A 22,520-nucleotide genomic window follows, 5' to 3' on the forward strand; every position below is an offset into this window, starting at 1 on the left:
GGAGAGAGAGCAGAGCAATTAGTGAGACTCCAGAACGAAAGTGAATTTATAGATTATCCTTTAGATGAATGAAAAGGTAGAATTTATTTTTATTTTTTTTTTGAGAGAGAGAGAGAGAGAGAGAGAGAGAGGGGGGGAGAAAGCGTCTGAAAGAAATATTGGAAGTAAAAGAAAAGTAACTGAATTTTTACAAAAAGAAAATTAAAATAAAAAAGAAAAGTATAAAATAAAAAAGAAAAGAAAAGTTGCACAAAAATGTTTGGGGAATTATGAAAGAAAAAAATGGTGAATGGTTAAAAAAAAAAAAGAAGATAAATATGTAGAATAGATATTGTGTTGCCTACAAAATTTTTTTTCAAAAGTTGGAAGTAGGGGTAAGAATGATTAGCAATTGCCCTAGAAAGGAAACCTCCATGAGATTCGCTAATCCTATGAGATAGAACTGTTAGCACATCTACTGTAGATCTATCAGAACGGAAACCATATTGCATGTCACTGAGGAGGTTATTTTTATCAACCAGCCCCACAAAAGCAAGAGGAGTCATTGACAGATTTCACCAATCTCCTAGAAAATCTATTTGGCAAGCAGCTAAAAAAATAGCAGTTCCGAAATCAAGTGTCCATCGTATTTTGAAGGGTAACCAATGGAGAAGCTGCATTCAACTAGTGCACTCAAGCCGCATTCAATTAGTGCACACTCATAATGAAGGTGCTTATGACAGGAGAATTCAATTTTATGAGCAGTACAAAGCAGAAGACAATCAATTCCCGAACAAGATTGTTTAGAGTGATGAGAATACATTCAAGTTAAATGGTTCAACTAATCATCACAATTGCATCTACAGGGCAGCCGACAATCCTCATTTGCCAGTGGAACACAATGCAAGCCTTCCCGGGATTGCAGTGTTGTGTAGTTTGTCAGCATTTGGTTTAATTGGACCTTTATTTTGTGAGGACACCGCAAACAATGCAAATTACCTCAACTAGCTACATCAATATGCTAATGCCATATATTTAGGAATAATGATTCTTCCAGTATGATAGATCACTTCACAACTATCATCGCGACGTAAGAGCTTATCTTGATGTTCACCTGCCAAACGGATGGGTAGAATGAAGAGGAAACATCAAGTACCCTCCATGCTCACCAGATTTGTACCGCCATAGTTTCTTTTTTTTTTTTTTTTAGTTTTTTTTATGAGGATATGTTAAACACAAGGTTTACACCACAAAACCAGCTACAATCAAGGAGCTGAAAACGGCCATTGAAAGAGAATGTGCCGACACACAAATTGATTAAGAATGTTTTGGATTCAATTAGTAGATGTCAGCTGTGCATGGACCATAATGGTCACTAATTTGAGCACTTTTGATAATTGGCTGGTTTCGTATATTTGTTCACAGTATTTTGATGTATGAAACTTTTATTTATTATAATAAATGTTGGTTTTATGGTCATTTAAAGAGTGTATACATTTTACTGAGACATCCTGCATATATATATATATATATATATATATAGTATTGGAAGCTTTTAACCTTTAAAACTATAAAAAAAAAAAAATTTATCATTCGTTAGAAAACTATTTAGTCAGTAAATCATGCAATCACTGCGTCAACTTGCTCTCTCGAATTTCACTATAGTACCAGTAATAATTTAGTTTTTAAGGGATCATCAATTGTTTGCCATGAAACACTGTTTCGGGGATATATATATATATATATATATATATATATATATATATATATAAAGAGAAAGAGAGAGAGAGAAAGAGATACACACAAAAAGACAAACAAAATTAAGATATGTGACAACATGAGAGAGAAAGACAGAAAAAGTTAAAACGAATATCATCGATGAAGAAAAAATAGATTTAAAAAAAAAATGAAAAAAAAATAGATGTAGCCATATTCACAACTTCTTTTCACACAAAATGTCAAAGTCTTTTGAGACATTATCTTTTGAAAAGAATTCTTTAGAAAGAATTCTGAAGTCAGATTGAGCAAAATTCAAATGACAAACCTGATGTTAATAATGGCAACCTACAACTGGCTTTAAATAAACGTAACAGGTCTAATTAAAAATTAAAACTTTTATTGGAAATAGATTTAGAGGGTTGCCATCTTCATTTTTATTTTGGGATTATAAGCATAAAAAAAAAAAATAGAAAAATAATAAAAAATAGAATTGCAAAAAACTTTTTTTTTATTACTTTTTACAAAACTTGAGAAATAAAAATGATTGAAAAATTTATAAAAGAAATTCAAAAAGATTTGAAAGAAAACCGAAATAATAATAATAATAATAATAATAATAATAATAATAATAGAATTGATTGATATATAGTATGTTGTCCATTCATGCTAGAAGGAACTCCTCTTTGTATTTGCATGACCTATGAAGAGGATGAGGAGATACTGGGGACAGTAGAAACTTACTGAGAACTTCAAGGATTTTCTAGCTCAGCCAACTCTGCAATAAAACCAACAAATATGGATTACATCACAGTCAGGATCACAGCAACCTGACCAAGGGAGATAATAAAAGATGAAGGTAAAGGAGGAAGGGCTGCGGTCATGTTTTCAAAATGGAGCAAAATTATAGATAAAGTCACCATCAACTTTTATCAAATTTGGTGAACCTCTTGTATTACCTAAGTTAAAAAATATTTATTGGTTATAGAATTCAATTTTTTTTTTTTTTTTTTGTTAAATTTCTGAAAAAACAATTCAATACGTTGTGATAAAATAAAGATTTCCAAAGTGAGAATATTGACGACTTCAGCAAACATCATGAATATTTTATTTATTTCAAAGACTGGATTTCATTTTCACACGCGCGCGCGCGCGCACACACACACACACACACACACACACACACACACACACACACACACACACACACACACAATTATTCATCATGTTCTTTTTGTGTATTTCTTGAAAAATTGATTTTATAAATTACTGCAACAGATAAAATTCTGTTTCGGAATTTTTTAGATGAGGATTGATAAATTGCATTGTTTTGAATTATTCTGATTACTATTCTCATCTTGGGTGTTATTCTCACAAAGTTTCGTCCACATCGACACGTCATGCAATGGGTAAAGGTTGTTAAGTGCAATCAGATATGAGCGAGTCCAATGGAGGTTGAATGTTCAATTCTCACTACAGATTATAATAATTAAGAATAAAATTTAAAAAAGTACTTAAGACTTCTACCTGGTCATGGCTAATGGAACAAAAAAAAAAAAAAAAAAAGTCTACCCTCATGGGTAAAATAAAAGATTCAGTTTGAAATTGGTATAAATTCCCGAGTTTGACAAGATACACCCGAGGAAGGTCAGGGATTTAATCATCGAAAACATTGTGAGAATAAAGATAGAAAATGAGAATAGATATCTGATTAATCCAAATGATCATATTCAGTTAAATATTTGATTGAATAATTTTTGTGTTGTAAGTTCATTGCAAAGAAAACATTATGATAATAAAGTTTTTTTTATTTAAGCACACACATATATATATATATATATATATATATATATATAGTAATTTATAAAATATATATATATAGTAATTTATAAAATATATATGGCGATTAAGCTACACTGAATATTCGGCGTTTCTAGATTCTAGAGTCCTAGAGTGGATGAAACGCGGAATATTCAGTGTAGCTTAATCGCCATATATATTTTATAAATTACTAACTAGCTCTACCTACGTATTGAGCACTTTTGAAGTAAATACTTAAAGTTTACGCATAAATCTATACTTTCGTATATTAATTTTATGTGAGTAAATTAAGTAGTTATATATATATGCATAAAGTGTCCAAAAAGTCATTGAAGAGTTTTGAACTTGAATAGATTCTTTATTTTTGATAAAATCTTTCCATAATTTTCACACAATCTGACTAAGACATTGGGAAATTAAAAAAAAAAATAAATAAATGCAAAATTAAAACAAATTCTTATTTATGAAAAATAATGTCTTTTAAATGTTGCTCATTTTCAGCTTCGCATATTTGTGCGCTTTCCAAAACATTATTCATATTTATTTGCAGAATCTCTGGATTGCAATTTAACTCCCTTATTTCGTTCCTGATGTTTTCCTTCGATTCTATCAGGGTTTGAGGTCTGACATTCCGAGGTCGGTCAGCTTGCAGAACAAAATAAGGGATTAAATGAGAGCACAAATATGCGAAGCTGAAAATGGGCAAGATTTAAAAGACATTGTTTTTCATAAATAAGAATTGTTTGAATTTTGCATTTATTTATTTTTTTAATTTCCTTATGTCTGAATCAGATTGTGTTAAAATTACAGAAAGATATCATCAAAAATGAATCTATTTAAGTTCCAAACCTTTCAGTGACTTTTTGGACACCTTTTATAAATATATATATATATATATATATATATATATATATATATATATATATAGCCAGTAGAGTTTAGTTTCCTAGAAGTAAATCCAATGAAACAACACGTGTCTACCAAAATAGTGCTCAATGAGTGAACAGAGCAGGTATATTAATTTTATTTATACAAACATTAATGGCTACATATGTGCATACATGTTTCTGTAATCACCCACGTCGGGGGATTACGTCTTCAGGCCAAGAACCACCTTCAAAAAGGCTTTTGAAGGTGGTTCTTGGCCTGAAGACGTAATCCCCCGACGTGGGTGATTACAGAAACATGTATGCACATATGTAGCCATTAATGTTTGTATAAATAAAATTAATATATATATATATATATAAATATATATATATATATATATATATATGATATTTATATATACTAAACTAATTAGTGGGTTTGGCCTGCATGTAAAGTACCAAAATCTGTTTGCATTTGTGTGTCAAGGGGTTATGAAGAATTTGTCTGTTGGAACAACAAAGATCGTCTAATCATCCTCAAGATGATGATGAATGACACCCACTATGAGTTTGTTTAAAGTGAAGCTGGTTTGCACAGAACCAACCTCACTCTTTTGGCCCAACCAGCCTGATCCAGTGGTAGAACAGAATTGAGACAGCTGAAGGCCAAATGGGATGCAGGAACTGCCAGAAGTGTTAATATTCTCCTACATGCAGTGCCTGGTATTGTCAAATGGTCACCCATCTAGTACTGTCCAAGCTCAATGTTGCTTAACTAGATCACCTCAGAGCACATACAGCACTTGAACTTACCAAATATTCACTCATTTTAGCACTGGCCAAGTTCAACATCACTTCACTTTGGTGATCTAATGAGAACCGGTGTGTCAACGGGATTCTGCCAACTTAGAATACACAGATGATAGAAAGAAACCGGAATCTTAAGATCTTCATCATTCCAGTAATTATAAGAACCACCGCACTCACGAAAAAGAAACCTGGCAAACATACTCGCAAGAGAGGTACAAACAATTGCACTTAAAGGGATGGTTAGAATTTTTAAAAGATCATTGGGTTGGAATGTGTGAAAAAGCTGGCTAATCTGGCATCCAGTAGGATACCCCATCCCCAGCTAAAACAAAAATAAAACAAATAAAATAATAAGAAAAGTGAATATATATATATATATATATATATATATATATATATATATATATATATATATACATATACTAGCATGGGTGCCTGGCGTTGCCCGGGTATTTGGAGATGTATGCTGAGCAAAAAAAAAAAAGTGGTCAATTTTTTTAACTTTGACCCCTATTATGACCCCCTTAAAATTTATTGTTTTGGGCTCAAATTCAGTTATTAAGTTAGATCCATGTTCAATGAACCTATATCTAAAATTTCAAGTGTTTAGACCGAAAATTGTCGGAGGAGTTTGGTAGAGTTCTCAAAGGTCAAATTGTTGAACTTTGCCCCCTTAATCACCAAATTTCTGGCCGAAAACTGATCACATCGATTTTCCCAAATCTCAGTACCCTATATATCAAATTTCGAGTCTGTAGACTTAAAATTGACAGAGTTATTGCATAGGGAAATGTAGATACACAGATACACAGACAGACAGACACTTTCACTTTTATAGATATATAGATAGATATCTAGGCTTCAACTTATAACTTGTAATGGCATTCATCTGGAGTAGGTTGAACCGGTTCAAAATGAGTTCACCTCATCCCATGTCAAGGGGGTCTGCATTTCAACCATTCCTGGTTCCAGCGCTGAATACCAAAAAATAGGGGGACCAACTATAAGTGCTATATTTGCCTTTACAGTTTTAATCACTATTTTTAGTTAACCGCCTCCAGCCAGCGGATGCAATCAAGGTCACCAGCTTGTGGATGAATTCCACCTCATCGTGTCAAGGATCGCTTCAACCACTTTAGTGTATTCGTTCATAAACACATTTGCATCTATTCTCTGGTTGCCTCAACAAATAAGTATTATTTAGCTCTTCTGCAGGAGGTTGGAGACAATATCAGGTAGGGGTGGGGTTCTAAAGCCAGCGCACTAGATTAAGTTTACAAAAAAATGCTCAAGCAACCACATCAGCATTTCCCAGTAGGGACGCCTCAGGCAATTAGCAATAAGCTAATCCCTTCTCAGAGAGAAGGTAAAGCTTGGGAAGGTTGACCTTCTAAAACTGAATGATATCTCAGCTTGGCAGCAACAAAGCTGCTGTCAGACCGAGTGTCAAAGATGTATCCCTAAATGGTACAAAACAACTGGTAACTAAAATGAGTTCCCAGCACAAATAAGAAATAAGAAGTAGATGAATATGATTATAATGTACAAGCAGATGTATCTGGCATTGCCCATATTAAACATAACATTAAATTTCTTGAATGAAGTAAAAAAAAAAAAAAAAAAAAAAAACAGAAGAAACTGCTAATATTATGTTTTTCCTAAGTGTAAGTAAAAAAAAAAAAAATACTCGAGCTGAGATCGAAACCAAAACTTATTGATAGTGAGTCAAGTATGATAACCATTGGGTCAGTTTGCCAAGATTTTTAAGAAGCGTTTTCATACCTACTTATTCTTAACATAATAAAGTTGTCATGTAAACGAGTCACGCATGTACAGTCGTGAAACAGTTGGCAAAAAGATAAAAATCTGATGGCTCCCAAGTACCAATTTTTTAATTTTGACCCCTTAACTGCCCTTTTTTCCGGATGAAAACTGATTAAAAAGTTTCCACATGTCTGATTACCCTATATACCAAATTTCAAGTCTGTAGATCAAAAATTTGTTGAGTATATAGGTTTAGAGTTGTTTTCACACACATTTTGCCTTTTATATATTAGATTATGCATTGTGGAGGTATGACCCACTCTTTCACCAGACAAATGATTACTGCACAGGTGCAGAGTATTCAACATGTTAGAGATCTACAGAGTCACAAGAAGTTTTCTTTCTAAATTAATTGCCCTAACCATGCTTGATAGTGTAGTCTACTCTATTATTTTGCCCATACTTGGAAGCAATAAAGATAAATCCATACATTTGCAAAGATACATTTGGTGCTTGTGTAGTATAAGTGAGAAGTTGAAAAATTAAAATAATGCATTTCAGGTGAAAACATTATTACGTACTTATACGTCCTGTTGAAATTAGTAAAAATTATGAAAAATATTCGAGTAGAAAAATAATTACAAGTTTTTTTTGTTTTTTTTTTCTTACACAAAGGAGTAACCACTTATCAAGGCCCGAAGGATAAGGGTTAATGAGGATACGGAGATCACCAGGACAACAGTGTAGTAATCGTCAGTCGCCTGAAAACTCATTTTCTCAAGATTTTTCTTCTTTTTTTTTTGTCTATGTTTCCCTTTGTTCAAAATGCAGAAATTATTCTGTGCATTAAAATTTCATTAAAATAAAATAATTTTAATGAAAATTATGCAAGGGTAAGCATTTTTCGTGTAAAAATTAAAAAAAAAAAAATGTTTTTTTCAAAAAACTTTATTTAAGGCCAAAAGCCACTAGAAGATAATTAGATTGGTGGGTTGTTAGTTGAATGCTGACGAATACTGTGAGAGGATTGAAAATGATGAATAGAACCAACAAAATTTGATTACTTATAAGGATAGTTTATGCACTGGCATAGCTAGGGGGGGGGCGGGCCACCCCGGGCGGCACACCTGAAGGGGCGGCATTTTGAGAGGGTAAAAATAGAAAGTAGAAAAAATAAATAAAAATAAACAAAAGCTAACAAAAAATATGAAATTTTATACCAAAAAGGTTGTAAAAAATCGGAATTTTGGGGGGTATCGGAATCAGAAAAAATGTGTCCCTATTTTCTGAGCGTCAGGGGGGGGCATGGGGGCGGCATTTTGAGATGGTAAAAGGGGAAAATCGAAAAAAATGCTAACAAAAAATCTGAAATTTTATATCGAAAAGGTTGTAAAAAATGGGAACATTTGTAGTTATTGGAATCGCAAAAAGGTGTCCCTATTTTGCGAGCGGCATATGTCAGGGGGCGGCATTTTGAGAGAGTAAAAATAGAAAGTAGAATAAATAAATAAAAATAAACAAAAGCTAACAAAAAATATGAAATTTTATACCAAAAAGGTTGTAAAAAATTGGAATTTTGGGGGGGTATCGGAATCAGAAAAAATGTGTCCCTATTTTCTGAGCGTCAAGGGGGGGCGGCATGGGGGCGGCATTTTGAGATGGTAAAAGGGGAAAATCGAGAAAAATGCTAACAAATTCATACTTAAAGGGGAACTTTCATATAAATTTTTATCGAATAGGGGCGAAAAGAAAGTTGGATATTTGGGTGTATATACACCGACATCAAAGAGGAAATAACATTAGATGCGAAAGTTTGAATTCATTAATTTTATTACTGTCCAATTCATGAGGCTAAGACTTTGAAAGTATCAAACGTTTGTTTTTGTAGCATACTTTTTATAACTCCTTGTAAACTTTACAATTGCTAGCTGGGGGATCGGACAAAATCACTCCAGGCAACCCCCACCATCTACTTAAAACAAAAGGAAAACATAAAATCTCAAATGAATAAAAATATTAAAAATCAGTTTTCATATTTTAATTTTAATTTAATTGAATTTAGGAAAATTAGATACCGTAGAACTAATTTTCGCAAGGTATGAAAATTAAGCAACTACAGAATAAATGTTAACTTAATAATAATGGACCAGTTTTCCTACCTAGCAAAAAAATGGACGAATTTTCCACGGAGGAATTTTCCGGGTACCCAAATGCCGGGGGGGGGGGGCAAATTTTACTACCGCCCCAGGCGGCAAAAGGTCTAGCTATGCCACTGAGTTTATGACATGCATTTGAAGATGATCATGTTGTAGTATGCGGAGAAGCGATCTGGTGATAATTTGCTGTTTTAATGTTCAGGAGGAGTTGTACGAGTAATGCAATTTTTATAGATTACAGTAATTATTAAAACTATTTGCTTCATTCTTTATCATTCTACAATTTATTTTCATGAAAACAATTTTGAAATCATGTCACTTTGTTGGAGTCTCTCAATAGATCCGCAACAATATGATCTTTTTTTGGAATGTGATTCAAACAATAAGTTTATAACTTGAGTTTAAAATTAAATTTTTTTTCCACCAAACTGTGCATGCATGCATATATATATATATATATATATATACATTTGAAAAGCTACACAGAATTTTCTGCATATCATCCTCATGAGGACTTGTCAGGCTATTGCATGGTATCAATGTTATTTTGTGTCATTATATATTCCCATAGTAGTAGATTTGCTAGTCAGTCAATCAGATTCATTGTTATTCACACACGCATTTATTGAAACCAATAGACATGCATTATCCAGGCAGAAGTACACTTGATCTCTAATTCACCTCTTTGTTCAATTTGACAGTAATTGTTTTCTTTTTTCTTTGTGTTAAGAATTGACCTATGTGTATACTGAGAAACCAGAATACAGCAACACAGCTGTCTATGGATGACTGCATTTGTTCTTTGACTTGTGGTTTGAGCCCACTAGTAAAAGAAATAATGGTTTCTACTTAGCGTAAAACATTACTTGCCTTGATTAGAAAAGAGTTCTCTTGGTAACCAATAATGGGAATTGTGGGGAGGATAGAACTATGATTAAAAGGGAGCTAACTCCTTGCCTGTTTCAGGTGGAGTTACCTCGCCTCTTTATTCCTCTGTTATGTGAGATTTTGCATGGACAAATGCTGACAGGCTCCAATGAAGAGATGACCTTGAACCCAGATAAATGAAGATGGAGATATATTATTTCTGCCTGTTATAACTGACACTGAACAAAGACTGATAGATGTAATTTGTATCATTCTATGTGCTGCACCCGTTGTAAATAAAATATTTATGGCAAATCAACTGTGAGTAATTCTTATTTCTTCCACTACTTTCCATCGTTCATGAACTAGACACATATGCACACATCTTCAAGCATAATTTTTTCTGCAAGACATTAACAGATATGATATGCCAACAACCCCATTCATAACAAAACTACAAAGCATTACTTTCAACATGATGAGAGAAAACATAAAGGAAAAATTACTTACTAACGTACAAGTGGTCAGTTTTTGAACATTCATCATGTTTAGCCACACTCCATCAATCATCCAGCGCGGCCGTAGCCAAGATTAAACTCATTACACGAGTTTGCAGTGTAATTTAAATCTTGTCGGTAGCTGAATACTTGATGTTTCACCAGGGCTATCAAGGGTATTTTTTATCGTAACGCCATCACTAGATGAGGTGCCTACCATGGCTTAACAGAGTTCCATCTACCTTTGAGAGAAGAATAGACCGTGCCAGTTTCTCAACCTGGTATTTTACCTTGTGGTACATACAGCGTCTTGCCTTCTCAAATGGTCACTCATCTGGTACTGGCCAGGCTCAACATTGCTTAACTTTGGCGAGAACCGGTGTGTCAACGTGATTGTGCCACACTAAGGGGTCATAATACAGCAAAACAACTTTTTGTGGATGACTATATTATATTATATATACGATGTTGCCTGGTCATAATACAGCAAAACAACTTTATGTGGATGACTATATTATATTATATATACGATGTTGCCTGGTCATAATACAGCAAAACAACTTTATGTGAATGACTATATTATATTATATATACGATGTTGCCTGGTGTTGCCGATCCATGAGTTCGGGATACTCGCCTTGCAACATCCTAAACACTAAAACCGGATGAAGAATATATAAAGTTTGTTGAAACTCAACAGTGTGTGATAACTTTTTCTGATACTACACTTCATCTTTTTTTAAGAAAAAATCCTTCTAAACGGAGGGAATTTGAATTTTTGTTCCAATCCAGAATTTCCCTTTTTGGGAAGCTGGATTTTCTCCACAGTCAAAAACGATGTTGTGTTCAACTCTGCTCTTGTGAAGCAGGGGAGGGGCACAAGTAAATAAGAATAGTGTGTAACTCATGTTTTTTTTGTTTTTTTTTGCAGTTGGATGTCTCAAAACTTAAATCTACACACATACACTATCAGATACTGAACACTCCCTTTATAAATATAGCAACTAATACACACAAGTAGTGAAAATATTTTTATAGTGAAAATAAAGTGCTCAATGATAAAAATTAAGGCAATAATAACGACAAAATAAGACTTGGCCTTCGGGACAAGGTTAAAGTGTAGTATCTGTTCTTCAGATGCTGCACTTCAATTTCTTGTTCCCTGTCAGTGGAGGAGAAATCCTTCACGACTGAGACAATTTTTATTTTTGTTCCTTTTCTCCACATTAAAAAACGACCCTGGTGTCTAACTCTGTCCTGTGGGGGAGCATTGTAAATAGGAATAATGACAAACTGACAGAAATCAAATATCCTCTTCCAAGAAAACACACATACATATGTAGTGCATCAGCTTTGACTGGTATCACACAAAACGGTTGTGAAGGGTCAAGAAGAATAGAAAGACCGAGAAATGAGACCATCAACCACTGGAACGATGCAAAGTGTGTGTGTGTGTGTGTGTGTGTGTGTGTGTGTGTGTGATGGTTGTATCGATTGTTTTCTTAGATATAAGTCCTATGAAACTCTCGTGATTATTAAAGAGTGCTCAATGTAAGACAAATGTAAGATATCTCACTACTGATGCAATTTTCTATCTATATAAAAGCCAAGTACGTCCAAGGATGGAATACTGCTGCCATATCTGGGCAGGAGCTTCTAAAAACAGCCTATCCTGCCTTGACAGAATATAAAATAAACTTTGTGGCTTAGTGGGGGATGCCCTTTTCTCTACCCTGCAACCTCTCTCCCACAGAAGAGACGTTGCGAGCCTATCCTTGTTTTATCGTTATTTCCATGGCAAGTGCTCGTCTGAACGCCAATCTCTGGTCCCCCCTCGCCAATCTTTCACGAAAAACACCCGTCTAGCTGAATCCACTGTGAAAAATTTTCCCCACTCTTTATCTGTGCCTAAATGTGGATTCCATGAACAAAGCTTCTTTCGTAGAACTGCACGCCTGTGGAACTCTGTTCCGTCTGCCTGCTTCCCACCTGACTATAACCTGGATGTCTTCAAATCCAACGTTTCCTATTTCAATTCCTAATGAACCGCCCCCTTAAGTAAACACTTCATCAAATCTCCACACTAACGTACTGTACTTGGAATTAACCCTTATCCCCGAGTGGCTTCCGGGCCTTGATAAGTGCTGACCACCGTGTAAAAAAAAAAAAAAAAAGTTGGTATGTAGTCCGTTTATTATACAAACATCTATTACATATGTGCATGTACAAGGCTAACATTTCATCAAACCAAAAATGAACCATTTCAACATTGATTCTTTTTTGGTTTGGTGAAGTGTTTGCCTTGAATTGGGATTCCCATGAAACATGTATGTAATAATCTTTGTATAATAAACAGACTATATATATGTGCGTGTGTGCGTGTTTTATTAAATAATATAAGGGGGCTTCTTCAGTCTTTGACAGACTATGGATACCCACAAAGGGGTGGCTGCATGTGAAATTTTTGTGGCAGAAGGTGTGCAATCTCCAACCACATCTCTCCTGAATCGACATTTGTTAAATACTAGTGGCAAGTGAAGTGTATGTACAGGATGACTGGAAACAAATGCCGAGATAAGCAGAGAGCACATACAGTGCCTAGAATTGCCAAATGGTCACCCATCTGGTACTAACCAGGGTCAACGTTGCTTAACTTCGGTGATCTGACGGGAACCGGTGTGTCAACGCGAGTATGCCATAAATAATAATAAATAATGTAGATAATTCCTGTTTATATGTTTTGATTCTGATTCTTTCTAGTTTTTTTTTTTTTTAGCTTTCTTGTTTCTAGCAGGAACTAACACACACACATTATATATATATATATATATATATATATATATATATATATATATATATACATATATATATATATGAGAGAGAGAGAGAGAGAGAGAGGGTTTGTATTACTGTACACATAGATTCGAAAAAGTTGTCAAAAAACAAATATATAACAAATAAATGTTATCAAAGGCAAGATAAGTTACTTTTCTACCAAACTGGATATAATTTTCATGTTTCTATTCAATGTAACATGTTTATTAAGCTCGAAAAGCATACAGTGTTTACCGATGTATTGGAAAATTCAAAATGGCGCCCAACTCTCTCTTTAACACGGTAAATTCGGGAAAAGGTGTTATAAATAATAAACTAGACAAAATACTGTTAGAAATTCGCTCAATATATGTTACCGTGACATAAGTTGACATATATTCGGTGGGGTTTTAATAATATTTTGTCTAATTTATTATTTATAACACTTTTTCCCAAACTTACCGTGTTAAAGAGAGAGTCAGACGCCATCTTGAATTTTCCAATACATCGGTAAACACTGCATGTTTTTCGAGCTGAATAAGCATGTTACATTAAATAAAAACACAAAAAATATATCCAGTTTAGTAGAAAAGTAACTTATCTTGCCTTTGATATCATTTATTTGTTATATATTTGTTTTTTGAGAACTTTTTCGAATCTATGTGTACAGTAATACAAACCCTATATAGCTAATATGTAATTTAACTATGGGGCAGTGATTACATATGTATAAATAACAAAGTTCTCATTTAAATAGCTCAGTTGTGCAATACTATTATTATAATAAATATTTTCGGTACTTGTACAGTTCAATCAAGACATTAAAAAATGAAAATATCGAAAAAAAGGTTATATTGTACATACTCGTTATGGAACAAAGTTCTCCAAAAAAAAAAAAAAAAAAAAAAAATTCACTTAATTTCATCAAGTAGTTTTTTTTTACAGCAAAAAAAAAAAAAAATAATAATAATTTGTTATGATACTGAGCAAAAGGTCCGATTTTTAGGAAGAATAGCTAGTAATAAAGATGGGGAGGGAGTGTTGGCGCTTTACATGGAGTTATCTCCCCGTGGCGCATTAAAAATTTCCATAATGGCTGACTTCAACATGCTCTCATAAAAATGTGTTTTTCTGCTGTGAAAAAAAAAAAACAAAATAAAAACTACTCGATCAAATTAAATGAAATTTTTTTCGGAGATCTTCAGTCCAAAACGGATATGTACAATAAAACCATTTTTTTTTTTTTTTCGATATTTTCATTTTTTGATGTCTTGATTAAACTGTACAAGTACCATATTTTCTTTAAAAGATACCACGTTAATAAGGATAGATACGCAGAAAGTTTTTTCTTTTATCGATTACAACATTGTGTACAATTGTTTCAGTCCCCAATGTTGATATATAAAAATATAATTGTTCATCAAATTATCATTTGCACAAACTTGAGCTTCATCAGCGCATTAGTAAAAAAAAAAACAAAAAAAAAAAAAAACAATATTCCAAAAGTTTTCCAACCCAGGAGTAGGACCTTCCCAGTCATTACAATCAGCATTCATTTTTTTTCATCAACAACATATAAAGTTTTAAGCAAGCTTCATCTACATTTTTGATTGAATATATTTACCTTGTAATGCCGTAATCACTTGAATTCAGTAATGATTAGTGACCAAGTTCGATAATAAACAAGTGAAGCATGCATGGTCCCCCGTGAATGCACCATGAACGAGGCATAAAAAAATGACTAAGTTCAGCATTTGACCCCTCCCCCCATTTAGCTCCAAAAGTCCCCAGGGGGACGTTAAATCCTGATGAAAATGAACGAATTGTGGTTTTAGGCCTTAGCATGTGTAAATTTGAGTTCTACACCATGCAAAAAAAGAAACGACTAAGTCCATCATTTGTCTCCCAACCCCCTCCTCATTTAGCCCCAAAAGTCCCCAAGGCCTTAACATATTTAAATTTGAGTTCAGCATCATGCAAAACTGCTAAATAGAAAACTTTGGACAAATATGGTAAAATAGTCCCAAAAATGAAGTGTTTTTATTAGCCCTAAAAGAGCTCCTGGGGCACACCCAAGAGTTATCGTGAAGTATAGACAAACAAAATTATATAGAAATCAGTTAATTACAACTTTTCAGAAAGTTTTATACAAATCCAAGGCATCAATCTTATTTTAATACGCACAAAAGTGTCAATTTTAGCCATTTTAACCTGAAAAGCACCCCGAGGGGGGGGGGGCAACTGGAGTTTTCCCAGAAAATCTGTTTTGTTACTTTTTTACTCATATCATGCTTAATGTTTGTGCAAAATTTCCAAAAATTCAAAAATGTACTTATTTAGAATAGTGTGGACAGATGAATGGATGAACAATCAAGGGTGAATTTACAGGTCCACCTTCCTTTTGTCGGGGGACCAAAAAAAATGAATGCCAACTGTAATAACTGGAAAGGTCCTACTCATAGGCTGGAAAACTTTTAAAATATTGTCTTTTTTTTATGTGCAAATTATCATGCAAATTATGTTTGTGCAAATTATCATCTGATAAACATGGTAACACTAGGGACTGTAACAATTGTATGCAATGTGGTTACCACTATGTGGTTACCAATAAAAGAAAAATTTTTCCGAAAATGAGTAACTACTTGTGTGGCTATCCCTATTAATGTGGTATCTTTAAAGAAAATATATATTAGAGTTAAGACGGTTAATCGGAATCAGGAATCGGAAAAATTGGAACTTTTTTGAGGCATCAAAATCGGAAAAATTTGTGCCTCTTTTCCAATGCCAAAAACGATTCCTTTAATTGTCATTTTTTTTTTTTTTATTTGATTTTGTTTAAAAAAAATTCTCCCACTGCTGGTTGTAATGACAAAATAATAAATATTTATTGATTTTAAACAACCAGTAAAACTAATATCTATAGACCATACTACAAAAGTGCATATTTATGTTTGAGAAAATGTCAAGTGTTTTTACAGTAATTGGGGGAAAAAATAACAACTCTAAACTGAAATATTTAGAGATTTATAAGAATCGGGATCGGTAATTGTATCGGAATTTAAAAATTTAGTACAGAATCTGTAATTGTATCAGAAACAGGAAAAATATTGGACTCGCCCAATCACTGATATACATATTTGAATACTTTGGCAGCAAGTCATTATTTAGACATGTCAGATTGAACACGACAGGGTTATTCCTTTTTCTAATCTTTCTGGATATCTTTTCGATTTGCCGAGCGGTCTTTTTAATTTTGGCAGGCATATTATATAAAATGGTGCTCAAAGGTTGTTGTTCGGCCATATTTTTATCTTAAGCGCTTTCTATCGGTGCATCTAATTATTGTCAGGAGCAATTGTTGTTGTTTCCTTTTCCTTTTGAGGCTAGGTGTATATATATATATATATATATATATATATTTATTCTGAAACTACATTACACAGGCTAGTTGGATAAATATATTTCACTTTAATCAAAGATGATACAGTATTATTCTAGAAATCTTTGTTCAAACTTAACAGCATTAAAAACGGAATTTATTTTACTTTGTTTGATTTTTAATTATAAAATTATAGAAATTAAAAAAAAGAAAAGAAGAAAAACAAAACGATACAGTTGTTAAAAATAAGTCCAGCGATAGGGGTAAGATTGTACAGGGCTTCTTATTGAATCTTTGATTCTCAAGAAATTGCAGGATGTGTCTCTAAGGGGTTATAGACTATAATATATGTCCCAAAATTTATTTCAATTAACATCATTTTTGTTGCATACCCTCCCAATTAATGTTGAGTTCATTATTGATTTCCTCTCCAAAAAGTGTATATTATAAAAGGTAAAAAAAAATAAAAATAAATAAAAAGATTGATATGGTATTTGTTATTGGTTAAGCACATTCTTTATATCCCATACAACGTTGGGTTTTGGTTTGGTTGTTTTGTTTTACGGCATGTCAACCCTTTTTGGGTTATTTAATGCTGAATCCAGTTATTTTAGAAATAGTATTCATGCTGGATCCAGTTATTTTGTAGAAGGGTTTTATTCTTCAAGCTCTTTGAATCTTCAATTGCTAGTTTGTAGTGTTTGGTTTGATTTAGTTGTTTTATAGTGGATTTTATCATTTTTGTTCCCTGTACTGCAGAATATGAGTGAAGTGAAAGGAAAAAGGTCACAGTATTAATGTTTGGTAAATTTTTAGTTAGGAAACCAGTCAGGAAATGGGGAAGATAGAAAATGGGGAAAAGGTGGGTTGTTGTTTTTGCTTTTGGTTTTACAGAACATAAGTTTTGCAAAAGGAAATATGTTTGGTGCATTTCGCCTCAAGAAGTCAATATCTTCAGATGGCTTGATCTGGTAGCACTAGTTTTCCTACTAATTGTATACGAGGATAAAAATACATGATATGTCATATAATGAAATGCCATGGAGTTTGAATGTGTGTAAAACCCTTTCATGGATTGAGCATACTGGTAAGTGAAATTACCTGCCACTGCCTTATAAATGTGTAAACAAATGGAGCTTCTGGGGTTGGACAATGTTTATCATTGTGGTTTCACCTACCTTAGCAGCAACCAAATCATCTAAGAGTTATTAAGCGCCAAATGTCATCTAGACAATCGAGTTTTGATCCCAATTTGAGGCAGATGCTTGTCTGGCTGCATTGAACAGTTGTGATACAGCAAAACAGTATGTCTGTGGATGGATATATATATATATATATATATATATATATATATATATATATATATATATATATATATACATATATATATACATATATATATATATATATCCATAACGACAACTGAGGATGATCGGAAGTACCGAGGAAAGAACTAGAGAATATGGCTGAACAACAACCATTGGGAGCCATACTATATAACTTACCAGTCGAAACAAGAAAAACCGCTCGGCAAATAGAAAAGATTACCAGCAAAATTGGTAAAAAAAACCAAACTCAGTCGTGTAACTGAGTTTTTATCTTTTCTATTTGCCGAGCGGTCTTTCTTGTTTCGGCTGGTAGGTTATATAGTACGGTGCTCAATGGTTGTTGTTCAGCCATCATGGGAAGATTCATCGGCGCCGGTTGAAAATTTACAAAGCTAATGTCAGTACAGTTAGGAGATGGGTTTGTCTATTTCAGAGTGGGGGCAGAGAGATAAAGCAAGCTCCAGACACCCATGCACAGCCACCATCCCATCGCTGGCAAAAGTGCACTGAGAATGGTGGTGACTATGTATAAAAATAAATTATGGAGCACAAAAGTCGCTTGTTTTAACAGTATCAATCCCATCTTTGTAGTTCTTCAACATTTTTTTTTTCAGTTAAAAAATAGGATGCATTACTTTTGGAACGACACTTATATATATTTAAATAAATGTTTAGAGGTACAGAATTTATATATAGTTTTAAAAAAAGTAATAGGCGGAAGTTTCTCGAGAGCTCTTTCGGCTATCATCTCGTCAGGAGAAAATCGATAGTGTACAAAATAATATTGTGTCGAAAATAAAGAGTTCTAATGGGGAACTTATTAAATGTGCCAAACGTACGGGGACACTAATTAAATTTATTTACATTTAAAAACGATTAAAAATATATATATATATATACACGTATGTATAGAATGAATAGAGATACACAAATACATGACTTACAACATTTATTGTTAGTGTTCTTAGAATTCCGGTCAACAATGGTCTGGCATACGATTATTTCACAGTCTCCTTGGAATTATCACTATTTTCCTATTTTTTGATGGTAATTCATCTCCTCATCAGTGCCTTTCACCAAAGCCACAAAGAGATTCAGTGAGAGCATCAGCATCTGACATTTCATTATAAGGTTTTTAGGTTTATTACAAGACAAAAACATATTTACCACATTTGCACCAATTCCACCAAACATAGATTACATATTTGTATGGCTCCAGCTAATGTTTAAATAAGCAGTCAACAACTGATCAGTTGTGTTTTAAGCAGACAATCTCAAACAGCCTATGACACATTATCAATACATATCTGATCATATTGAGGTTAACATTAAGACAAAAACATCATTTAATCCCCTTGAGTTGCTTCAATCTTTTGCTGTTATTTATTTATTTTTTTCTCTCTCTCCAGAGGGTGCTTAGCATCAGCAGAGTTAGAAAAAAATGATACAGCCATTGAAATATGGGATGGAGGAGAGAGCGTTGCTAATCAGTGTAAAGAAAGTTCACAAAGCAAACAGGGGAGTGAACTCGTCTACTACTACTCTTACATCATGAGAGAGATTTATTGTTCTTTTTCTTTCATTTAAATAAAAATAGTATCTTTTTTAAACACTGGGAAGGAGGGGTGATCTGCAAACAGGAAAGTGTGGTGCTAATGCTGGCTCATCTTCTTCACTCAATAAATCATCTCATTCCATTTGTTGAATCAGTTTGGTAAGATGACAGCTTCTTTGATTAGCAAAACTATCATTTTCCTTTTTCACACAGACTCCAGATGTGTATCAAAAATATCCAATTTTACTTCTGTAGAAATTCAGAAATTTTACCATTTTACTATCAGATAAGATTTAAAAAAAAAAAAAAAAAAATTAATATTAGAATACTCATTCTGTCAAAAATTTCAGAGAAAGTCAATTTTATAAATATTATATATAGTTTTATTAGAAATATTATGTATATATATATTTTTATTTTATATATATCTTTTTTTTTAAATAAAATTTTTTTTATATAGCAATAAGATTAACTCATATTTAAACAATAAACTATTTTGTATGCATGATGTATGCCAACCCCATTCATTTTATTTCGAGAGAGAGAGATAAACAACAAAAACCTAGGTTCTCCCCTGAATATGCTGCTGCCATCGCGCACAGAAATCACTTTTTCCATAGCTACCAACATAATAGATGTACTGAGACTAAAGCTGCTTTCAGGACTGCCAGCAACCACTGTAAAAGAGTAATAAAAAATCACAAGAGAGCTATATGCTCAGTCTGCTAAATCCAAAGTAGCTGAGCAGCGGCTTGGTCCCCACCAGTTCTGGCAAATAGCAAACAGGATCTTGAACAGAAGCATGCGTTCTATCCCAACTATCATCAATGGACCTTAGGTCATATCGTCAGCATCAGACAAGGCCAGACTATTTGCCAAGAACTTTGCAGCTAATTCTACGCTATGCGACAATGGCCATCAACTCCCTGTATTTCTCCTATAACAGACAACACGCTATGCAACATACAAATATCTGTGCGTGAGGTCGCCAAGCTAATCAAGAACCTTGATTCCAGTAAAGCAACTGGCCCTGACGGCATTCCAATTATAGTGCTGAAAAAGCTCCAACCAGAACTTGCCTCCATACAAAACTGTTTAAGCATTGCCTTAAGGAGAAGTGCTTTCCAACACCCTGGAAAACCTCATCAATATGCCCTGTATTTAGGAATTCAGGTGAAAAGTCATCTCCCTCTCAGTACAGACCAAGAAGTCTTCTGTGTGCCATGAATAAGTTGTTGGAATCCATATTAAATAAAGAAGTAGTCAACCACCTCAGCAGAAACAACCTTCTTAGTGACATGCAATATGGTTTCCACTCTGCATGATCTACAGCAGAGGTGCTAACGGTTATATCATATAGGATTAGTGAATCTCTTGACAAAGGTTTCCTTTCCAGGGCAATTGCTCTTGACATATCGAAGGCCTTCGATAAGGTATGGCATAAGTGCCTACTTCACAAGATTTCCAGCTACGGTATTACTGTAAATGTTTTCTCAATCATTAAATCATTTCTCTCTGATAGATTCATAAGAATAGTGGTTGATGGGCAGAAATCAGAGGCTCACAGTATTAATGCTGGAGTCCCTCAGTGGTCCATCCTGGGCCCAACTCTCTTCCTAATCTACATCAATGATCTCTCAAAAAACACACTTAAATCATTCGTTGACATCTATTCTGATGACACGACCATCTATGGTAACACATCAAAGGCCGTAAATGACAAAGTTCTCTCTAATTCTCTCTCCTCTGATCTTGAGCGCGTGGTACAATGGGGGAAGAGGTGGCTGATCACTTTTAATGCATCCAAAATCAAGCTTCTATCTTTATATCATCAACGCTCTGATCCCCATCTGGCATCAATTGAAATGGATGGCTCTCGTCTTGGGGAGGCTCCATGTTTTGACAAGCTTCTGGGTTTGACCTTTACTCCTGATCTGAAATGGAATTCGTACATCAAATCTGTTGCCAGGGCTGCTGGGAAAATAGTGGGATCCTTCTACCGCTCCAAAAGATATCTCACTACTGATGCAATTCTCTATCTGTATAAAAGCCAAGTATGTCCAAGGATGGAGTACTGCTGCCACATCTGGGCAGGAGCTGCTAAAAACAGCCTATCCTGCCTTGACAGAGTACAAAATAGACTTCGTGGTTTGGTGGGGGATGCTCTTTTCTCTTCCCTGCAGCCTCTCTCCCACAGAAGAGACGTTGCGAGCCTGTCTTTGTTTTATCGTTATTTCCATGGCAAGTGCTCGTCTGAGCTCCAATCTCTCGTCCATCCTCGCCAATCTTTCACGAGAAACACCCGTCTGGCTGAAACTACTGTCAATAGTTTTCCCCACTCTTTATCTGTGCCGAAATCCAAACGTAGATTCCATGAGCAGAGCTTCTTTCTCAGAAGTGCACCATTGTGGAACTCTCTTCCGTTCGCCTGTTTCCCACCTGACTACAACTTGGATGTCTTCAAATCCAACATAAACAAATTCCTGACAAACCGCCCCCTTAAGTAAGACACTCTATCAAATCTCCAATACTAATGATTACTACAATACTATCTCATTGATTACTGTACACGGAATAACCCTTATCCCTGAGTGGCCTGCGGGCCTTGATAAGTGGTGGCCCCCATGTAAAAAAAAATAAATAAATAAAATAAAGGGAAGTTGTTTGTGTGTTTGTATATTCAGTTGAACTTTCAAAAACACAGAACAAAGGCCTACAAATTTGGTATTTTCTTAATCAGCCTAACCCTAGAAAAATAATATATAAAATTTAGAAAAAAAGAAAAAAAATTCTTTCTTTGAGATTGAAAGTAAATAACGACCTTGATATCCTTTTTTGATTGAACTTTATTTTCTTTTTATTTCTCAAGCTTTCGAGGAACTTTAGTCATCTGCGGGATGTTGTACAAATATTTATATAGTTCAATCAAATAAGGAAAGTACATATTACAAAAATAATTAAAAAA

At 33.9% G+C, this 22,520-nt stretch overlaps 1 protein-coding gene across 4 annotated transcripts in view; it reads right to left on the bottom strand.

The window, feature by feature from the left end:
- The window catches only part of LOC145241384 (uncharacterized), a 366,249-nt gene that overhangs the window by 53,052 nt on the left and 290,677 nt on the right, over positions 1-22,520 (bottom strand). For 2 of the 4 annotated variants that reach the window (XM_080104301.1, XM_080104303.1), the window contains one exon: positions 2,440-2,473. The exons of the other annotated variants lie outside the window; for them this stretch is intronic. In XM_080104301.1, the coding sequence (XP_079960427.1) occupies positions 2,448-2,473 (26 nt within the window). In that variant the 3' untranslated portion in view covers positions 2,440-2,447. The remainder of the gene's footprint in view (positions 1-2,439; positions 2,474-22,520) is intronic. 4 annotated transcript variants of the gene reach the window in all.

The sequence above is a fragment of the Euprymna scolopes genome, chromosome 20 (assembly GCF_053919585.1).
Source record: "Euprymna scolopes isolate OS-2025 chromosome 20, ASM5391958v1, whole genome shotgun sequence".
Lineage (NCBI taxonomy): Eukaryota > Metazoa > Mollusca > Cephalopoda > Sepiida > Sepiolidae > Euprymna > Euprymna scolopes.